Source organism: Loa loa (assembly GCF_000183805.2).
Source record: "Loa loa unplaced genomic scaffold supercont3.55, whole genome shotgun sequence".
Lineage (NCBI taxonomy): Eukaryota > Metazoa > Nematoda > Chromadorea > Rhabditida > Onchocercidae > Loa > Loa loa.
The window spans coordinates 298,104-307,648 of record NW_018108235.1 but is presented as its reverse complement, the minus strand read 5'-3'; the positions used below and the strand labels follow the sequence as shown (position 1 = coordinate 307,648).

General features: G+C 34.1%; 1 protein-coding gene across 1 annotated transcript; it reads right to left on the bottom strand.

The window, feature by feature from the left end:
* Positions 1 to 1,803: 1,803 nt before the first annotated feature.
* On the bottom strand, positions 1,804 to 8,963 carry LOAG_04357 (ULK/ULK protein kinase; the record flags this gene model as incomplete). Its single annotated transcript, XM_020446577.1, has 16 exons — positions 1,804 to 1,957; positions 2,252 to 2,409; positions 2,751 to 2,933; positions 3,076 to 3,192; positions 3,422 to 3,597; positions 3,863 to 3,930; positions 4,219 to 4,661; positions 4,824 to 4,933; positions 5,073 to 5,280; positions 5,538 to 5,742; positions 5,940 to 6,117; positions 6,883 to 7,117; positions 7,253 to 7,418; positions 7,871 to 8,085; positions 8,176 to 8,268; positions 8,874 to 8,963. The coding sequence occupies 16 exons, from the start codon at positions 8,961 to 8,963 to the stop codon at positions 1,804 to 1,806; spliced, it is 2,799 nt and encodes a 932-aa protein (XP_020303106.1).
* Positions 8,964 to 9,545: the final 582 nt, after the last annotated feature.

Here is a 9,545-nt window from a genome sequence, read left to right as displayed (position 1 = left end):
ATACTAGAAATAGTTTGAAAGCACAATTGATTGAATTTCTGATGTGCTATAAAATAATTCAATCGTATACTGTAAAATCGTATACTATAAAATATTTTCTCGTCTGAAATTTTTTTTTGTTGTAATTGTGGTTATACATATGTGTTGTAAAATTTTTGGGAAGCTTTTTTTGTCACTTATATATTTACGTATACACATATGTACACATATATACCGTATTCTCAAAGTCTGATAAAACCATCAGTTGAGTACTGTCGTACTCTCATGGCAGCACATTAATAATACTTTTGCTACTGCTACTATGAAATAATACTGACTTGTATGTACACTTGCATGCTTCATGCATTAAAGGAAACGGAAGCCATGCTGTTAAGTCGTCTTAACGAAATTTAGGAAATTCGTTTGCCTTTTTTACAGTTTGTTGAACTTTGGCAATGAGATATTTAGCCGAGGTTAGAATAGTATTTGAAAAGCTTTGTCTTGACGAACTTTGATCCTTTCTCATCACCATGTCCATTCTCTGTTTGCCAAATGTACCTGTTTTGAATCACAATTGCAAGAGAACCTTGTGCAAATTGTTGTACTCTTCCTATTGTACTCAAAACGAACATATTTAAATATGTAACGCTGGATGCACTATTAATTATTCTTGTAAAGTCATTCGCGAAATGTCTGACGAAAATTTTCGTAACTTTATTTTCGAAATATCGTAGTTGAGTATGCTTAAAATTCCCTCGATACAGCAATATTCAGTCTTGAAAGTCTTATGACTTTCCTTCTTCGAAGTATATGGTAAATGCACAGATTTGCCCGGAGTTAAACAAAAAAGAGAACTGAAAGTGAAATATAGTGCTGCAGAATTCTTAAAAAAGTTTGGAAGGGATATAACAAAATACCGTCCAGAAACTTGACTTGAGTTACATCCCCGCTGCATTTTTCTACTCGAGTCAATTACATTTATTCAGCGGAATATATATCCACCGTGAAATATTAATTAACATCTGTACACAGTTTGTGGTCTTATCATCAAGTATATAAACAACCGGAAGAGAGGCAAAAATATTTCATTAGAATTTCCAAAAAAAAATGGAAATACCCAAAACACAATCAAGATTTTCTGTCTTTTGTTTAGAAGAGACAAAAACTGAGCAGTGCAAAGAGAAGATAAAAAGGAGAGAGTGAACACGTTAATTACCGGACAGTTAATTACTCCCGTATTTATAAATCAAAGTACCCACTTCCCATTTTATAGATGGTTGGATTTTGAAAGCAATGACCTACCATATTTAAGCACAATAAGAAAAAACAGGGAGTTTTGGATCTTGGCAAAAAATGCAAAAGAACCCAGCATGATGTCTTTACCCCCATCTTCTCTCTCATCGCAAACGTATATGTTCATATAGCCTTCCAAACATGAAGAGAAAAAGTTATTAATTTAAGTACACGGCAAAGGCATAAAAACAAGCCTCGCCAACATCATACAATATTACCTATTCGTTTAAAACAAAAAACGATAAGTATCATGCAACGGGTATAGATTATACAGATAACTGCTGGTAAATGATTTCAATGTTAAAAATATGTGACATCTCCAAATTCGTTTTGACAAAAGAAATAATATTAAAAAACAGCATGTACAAAACTGTTGCAACATGAAGGAATAGTTAAACATAAAATATTAACCGATGGGATCGAGCTTTGTCCTGCAAAGCAGGAACACTTGATTCTTAAAGGAAAAAAACTGATAATTTTAGTCAAAACTAGAAAACGCCAACAGAATCTGATAAATAAGTAACAAATGAACTAAGCTGTACTGATGGCTTGCACCAACCCTTGCTTTTCCAGTATTCTAAGGCGCTTCTCCACTGCATTCTTATATTTCGAAAGCACTAGTTTATCTGCTTCGTTCGACACTTGCTCTGACAGTGTATGTAGCATCATGTAAGCCGTCTGGTACCTGAAAAATTATAATTTTAGCTGTCAGTTACTTGGATAAAAGAAAGTGTGTGGTGAGTGCAAATTTTCTCCCAAGAGCTATCAGAATATCACTGTTCTTCAATATTATCAGTCCTCGCTTTATCATTTTACTTTCTAATATAAACTTACGAGTCTTGTCATGAGTTAAATATTTAGATCCGCTAAACCAATAAATAATTGTCTTTTCACTGTTCTATGACGAGAACAATGGAAGCAATAAAAGTGACAAATAGTAATATTAAGGCACAGAAAAAGTAATATATTACGTAAATACCGTTGAGAGCAGAGATGTGGATTGCCAAAAAGTTCATCTAAAGCAGCACTTTGGCAAAGTTGAATGGCATGTTTGTACATAATCCGCTCGGCTGATATTACTGCCATAGCAGGATCAGGACCTGGTAACCCAAGAGATGCTAACTCCTGTGATCGTATCTGAAATATTATTGCAATGTTACTCACGAAATTCAATTTAGACACCTCGTAACAAATATAATGACAATTGTCAAGAACTTCATCAAGCCTCTGTAAAGTTTTAGTTGAAATTTCAAAAAAGGAAGGTATTGAAAACTGCTATGAAAAATCATTTTTTTTGCTATGATAGATCCTTTTTGAATTAAAAAGAAATGTTTACCAAACACAGATGGTATTTATTATTGAAGCCTAAATGAAGATAAAGCCTTGAAATTTGATATCAACAACCTAAATATCTGAGTTACTTATAAGCTCATGTCTTTAAAAAGTTAAAAGGAAAATAGCTCGAAAGAAATGCTTACCAGACACTGGTGGTATTTATCATTAAGCTGGTTTAGTACATGCTGTACAGCTGGCGATGGATGCAAGGTTTCTGACGCGACTTGTTTCTGCGCAAGAAGAAGAGCTGACGAAAGCATATGAAGCGCTCTCACATATACAACTAGTTGCTCTGCTCGGCGATATGCATCTGATCGTTCTTTTTTCTACAATAAAAACAAAATTTTACGAAACAATTTAATAAGTTTAACCGTTTAAAAATTTTAGGTAACAAAGCTTAAGTGAAATAAAGCAGGTATAAAATGGACTAATACCTAAAAGAACTCTGTAATATTAAAAAGAATTAACCTTCCGTGGTGGCATCGAAAGGGATACAAGATTTCCCCTGTCTTCAGCAACATTAACAAGTGTCTCAACTAACTCAAGTACAAATCGCAGCTTCGCTAGCACTTGAACATGTTCTGCCTGGAAATTAAAGAGTGAGTATTTATTTGGTAAAAAAAACCGAAAGAAAATTTGAGATCTTACAGATTTACAATTTAATAGGAACAAGAAAGATTTCAAAATAATATGGTTTTAATTTACGAAACTACTAGAAATAGATTAGAAAATGCAGTAAAGTAATGTGCAACTGAAACACAGATAGTTAAAAATATGCATACAAATGTGTACAGAGCAAAAAAAAAAAACGAACCCCCATAAGAGTTTCCTGCTCCAACGATGGTGGGATATCATTTAATGAGGGAAGAGTATTCTGACAGTTTGGTGCTGATGCATTCGTATTTGACGTATTCTCGGCGACCTGAGTGCCCGTACAGATTCCTTCATCTGCTGTTTCGCTTTCCATGAACTGCGAACGAGAAGATAAATCTGTAGTAACCATGAAAAGAGTTAGTTATGGATAAGTAAATGTCAATGTATTGACATATAGTAAACCAAATCTATTAGACAACCCTAATATTAAAGCAATTTGCACTATTGTGGATTACCACTTTGAGCATCCAAAAAACTGCTGCTTCATAAACAGACCTCAAATATTGCAAATCACGTTATAAAAGGTGATTTGATAAACCTCGTTGGTAAAAAGTAGTCTGGAAAATGTATTAGTATAACTAAAACAGTTTGAAAAATTTACTGGATGCAAATGGAAGATGGATTGGCTGGCTCAGCTCAGCGTCCTCTTCTTCCTCACTCAGACTGCTACTGTAAAGAAAAACATTATTTTCATGATTGAAAAGCATGCTCTGAATCTGTAGTACATAATTTTTTTATTGCCAAATATAATTACTGTTAAAAAAGTTGCTCGGCTGACTGGTTAAAAGCGACTGACTGATTTTTCAAATATCCGAGCTGCAAAGGAAAATATTTCTTGGTTTAAAAAATTTTTTAAACAATGTCACATTTTAAAGTTATAATGACTACGATCTTTATATTCAAATGGAATCTAATCTTCCAACTCTTTAACATTTCACGGATTTCATAACTACAGACCTCGTGGAAATTTCATTGGCAGCTCGCGGAGTAACACGAACAGTAAGCGATGCACAAGATCGCGGTGGTGATACCGAAAGATATTTTAAATTATCCACTGGAGGTATTGGTGAGGGTTGTGGTGAACTCGGTCTTCCCACATCTTCTTCCATAAAAGATCGAATATTTTCCACACTACTATTTCGTCCTACTTCTGCTTTTTCCTTGTTCATTCCTCTTTCATCCTTAGGGGTAGTGTGAACAACGTTCACAGCGTCCACTTCCAAAACTGGTTCCAGAATTTTTCGATTGCAGCCTCCGCTGGTAGCATTAGCAGTAGCAGAAGGAGTTAATTCTGGTGATAAGCTAGCATTAGAAGTCGTTGCAACTGTATCAATGGTATATTGTCGTGCTCGATTTGCATCGTATTGTGATGTCCGTGAATCTTTCACAAAAAAATTGTGCTAAAATTTCGATTATTAAGATAACAGAAATCTGAAGAACTTTCTCAAAGATGAAACTTAAAACTAAATCGAACTTTGTTATAAAAAGGTAACGAAGCTCGTGCACACTGAGGCAAATCAAAATAAAGTCAAACTAGTTTTTTGTAGAGTGAACTGATTTACAAAAAGATGTTGAGCAATCTGTCGGTAAAAATTAAAAGAACCGAAAAAGATTATTGCTTCAGCAGGAGATACACCAAAAAATCTAAAAACTAGCAAGTCGCTAGACTTGTCTGACCAAAAAAAAATTTTCAGGACCACAGAAAAATGGAAAATTATTCCATTGACAATTAAAAATGCTAAATTCGAATTTTTTAGTATGTATAGTAGTTACTCGAATTCTAACAAAAAAAATGAAAAAATAAAACTAACTTGTGGGCAAACTAATATATTCAATGGATGGAACTTTGGGTTCAACAACGGTAGCAGTACCACCACTCACACTTCGCGCACTACACCGCTGAATGCTTGCAAAATGATTATGATGTGTAGAACCATTTCGCCTTTCTTCCATTTTTGCGTATGCCAGCCTCTGGCTTGGCACCGGTACAGCACGTGCATTAGATGCAGCATTAAAAATCTGAAACAGCAGCAGAGTGTGAACCATAATTCTGTCCTTCACCTGCAACTCTAATTCATTTCATGACAATCATCGTTCCGGCGCGAAGTAATTAGCGCTATCAAACTGATCCACAGCATTTTAAGAATACTTTCAGGAAAAGAAAGAGAAATTCGACACTTATAGGCATACTGTATGATGCCGAATTGAGCACGACAGTCTTATACATCCAAGTAATGACAGTAAAAAATGATTCTAAGGATGATTCACATGAATACCTTAATCTGTTTGACAGGATTTCCTGAATATGAATCAATATTTGAAGTAGCTGCAGAGAATAGTCTCCGAGAAACAAGAGGAGAATGCGTTTTTGACCGACTGTTTGCAAGGGGAATTTGGGTGCCATGCATTGATGGTAGGAATGTGAAGTCGTCAGAATCGGAGACAAATCCTGTCTGGCTTGGTGTCGGAAAGGTGTTGTGCCTGTAAAGCGTGTGTATAGAAACATATTCTCAGGTAAAATAATTTATGGTGCTAGGTACTAAATAACGTACTATTTGGAATGGAGAGATACACAAAAAGTCTGAAATGAGGACATCAAATGTATCAACCTGTATCTAATCAAAGATTTTAATGTTAATTTTTATGGGACTTCAATCCATGGAAGAAAAGTAAAATACCGCGAGCTGATAGGATGAGGTGAACTCAATTTTGAATTGGTAACGGTACGCCCGGCAACAGTTGGTGATGTTACAGCAGGTACTGCAGGCCGATGAGATGGCGAAGATACGAGCTGTGGTAAGACAGCCAAATCGTGGTGTTTTGTTGTTGTGATAAATGGGTGTGAAAAGAAAGTCTCTGAAGTGAATTTGAAGTAGACTAAAACTTTTGTCAAACAAACTCATAAGACCAAAAAAATTTGTTCACTTTCCAGTAAAAGTAGGTTAAAAGAAAGAAAGGAAACAGGCGCATTCATAGTTTATGAGAAAACAGAATAGTCTGAAACTCTAACATTAAGCAGTGGAATTATTACAATATATTAATGTCCGACATTACTATGTTGCAGATTATCCAAACAAAAAATCAAAAAAAACCCTTTAACACTCAACAACTACTTATTTGTTCATAACCGCATTTCTTCGAAATGATATTTTAAAAAAACAGAAAAACATCTCTGGATTAAACTTATTATTCAACGAATTCAAAAGCCACAAGTATTTAATTTTTGGAGCGGATTCAGTATTTCCCGACTAAGCATTAAACATTATTAAGTAAACTTCATGCTAATATTAATCCGCAGTTTGTGTACTTATGATTTTAAATAATAGAAATTTCTCTTCCTTTTTATTGGAAAAACCCAGTACTTAATAAGTTACATGATGTAACACCAATTGAAACCAATGGTGTATTTTTTATGAACTGCCAATGAATCAATTTTCACTTAATTTAATGTGCAGGAAAAACTGTCACCTATGTTCTGAACAAACTTTTTCCAGCAAACGCTTTAACTAGTAATTTTTTCAAAAGGCTCAATAATAAAATGGTGATATGATATTTAAACTTTTCTAGCTCTATTTGTAGAGATACTACTTATTTTATTCGGATATAAAGTAAACTTATTACCGAATGCAATGCGATCTTTCGGATTTCTTTTCAGCAGAGCAAGCAGTAAATCTTTCAGTAAAGGACTGCAATATGTTGGAATGTTTGGTCGAAGCTCTTTATTTCGTTCATAAAATTGTTTCAAAGCCTGGGGTGTTTGTGCTTGAAATGGTGCTTTTCCCGTCAAGCATTGAAAAATAATTGTTCCTACCGACCACAAATCAGCTTTAGCGCAATACTGCAATGACATTATCACCTGAAATTGCATATTAATTACCACTAAATAAAATTACACTAGACAAAGCCTGAAATTCCAAAAAAAAGTTTCAAAGGAAAGACCTCTAGTATTTAGTTTCTTACAGTGCTAAGAAATCTATATAAACAAATTTACTTCAGGAGCCATATACATCGGCGAACCGCAAAGAGTGGCTGCCATATGACCATCACCTAGAAAACGTGCAAAGCCAAAATCAGCAAGTTTTACAATTAGATCCGTAGCTGGAGGATTCGGTCGCTGTCCTGGATTGCACAGCAACAGATTTTGAGGCTTTAGATCTCTGAAAATGTAGTTGATATTAGTCCACCTAATTCTTTTTCCGAAAAAATTACTCTGCTTTTGGTAATAAACAACGACCAATCTAACAGTTTGCACTTTACAAATAGAAATATAATCTGCTGGAACCACAAAAAACTCCGTCTAGGAAGTGTTCTCATGAACTTTGCACAGTCATAATTCACAAAATACAATTGCTTTTCATTTAAATTTATTCCGATTAATGCAATTAACGACTAACAGAGTTTCAAAAATAACTTGAAAATGATTCCAACTTACGGGTCATTTCTAATTTTGAATGAAAAGACAAATTTGAAATGTGTATGTCTGAGATATTACACAATAATGTTCAAATAAACCTATTATATTTTTGGACCTAATAATTATACTTTTTTTTTTTTGTACTTATATTTACATCTATATTTTATCCCGTACAAAAGCAAATGAGAAAATGACCTGTGCACGATTCCTTTTTTATTAATTGCTTCAATGGCCCGAGAAATGTGAACAAGAAAATGCCGGATGGTTATTTCAGGAAGTGTTACTTTATTTTGCAAATAGTCGCCCAAATCTCCAGCATTGCAATATTCCATTACCAAAAAAACGTTGGTCGGCGTCTCGACACATTTCAATAATGCCACTAAATTTTCATGCTGCAAATTCGACAACTCCTGAAATTACATACATCTATCTGCCAAGCGCAATTAACGGAATTTTTTTCCGAAACGATAAATGTTGATCTAAAACTCCGATAATCTTACCTTAAGTATTTTTATTTCTTTGGTGAGCAAATTTTTCGATTTAGTCAAACTTTTTTTTGCAATGCTCTTAATAGCCACTGGAATATCCTTGTGCTGAAACGCAATACATGTGAATTTGTATAATTTAAAACTGAAGATATTAAATGAAGCAGAAAGTAAGAAGAAGCTAATAGATGATGGTAATAATTTTGGAAGCTACAAATATGATCTTATTCTTTTCACTGGCCGAAAAACGCACTACCGAACGAAAACAACAGTGCGTTTTTATACTACTTAATACTACTTTCAAATTGCTTAAAAATTTTTAAGCAAAGAAAAAAACATATTAAATCGTAAATAAAGGATAATCTTTCCTTACCCTCCTCTGCTTTCGTGAACTTTTTTATTCTAAAATCCTTTTAAAACAATAAGAATCCTTTGGCTTTGTTCATGCAAAGCAGTGGTCAGACAACAGGTTAGTAATTAATAAGTGAAAAGGACAAGTGCGTGGAAACTCTAACCATATATCAAAAATACTGTTAAAAACCTCTAGAACATAATAACAAAAGTGAAAAGTGGATATATGCTGAATTAATTTCCCTTTTTCAGGGTGATCTTTTAGTTACAGAAAACAAAAACTTAGATCTACTGGCCATACCAAAGCTTCCAGTTCAAAAAATGTTAGAAATAAACATCGAGAAAAATGAGCGTCAACTAACATCAGTATATCGTCCTTTATAAACGATAGCGAATGCACCATGACCAATTAGATCTTTCTTTGTATATTCGAAGCCATCAAACTTTTCCATGTCTTCTCCTTCAACTCATCGCGATTCCTATAAAATCATGCTTGTCTTCAATGAATTATTTAATAAACTAATCTCGAGCCACATTCACATACAGAAATACCGGATGTAACATCGAGGTGAATAATAGAAAATTAGAGGAAATCAAAGGATAAATAATGCATAAATAATATTTCACGAGTTAATGTATATTTCGAGATGTTCTGTCAATGCCGATAATAACTTCTGCTGAAGAGAAAATTGTCAGATTTTATGGATTATGAGACACATAAAATGGTATCCTGGGACATTAGATGAGTACTTTAAAAATTATGTCGCTGCGGGAGTTAACCAAAAACATTGTGTATTGAGATTAATCCGTATATCTTTTCAGTGTGTTAGAGTATATGTTGAGAATGGCATGCATGCGAGACACCAAAAAGATGAAACAACGCGAACTGTGAGAGCAGCAGTTACAAATTAAACAAGATCTAATATTTCAGGATGGCAATGAAAACCAGCAATGCCATTCCAAGTAGTGCATTACGGATGAGATAATGCATCGATGAACCGAATTGGACAACCAGCGATCTGAGTCAGTAGTCA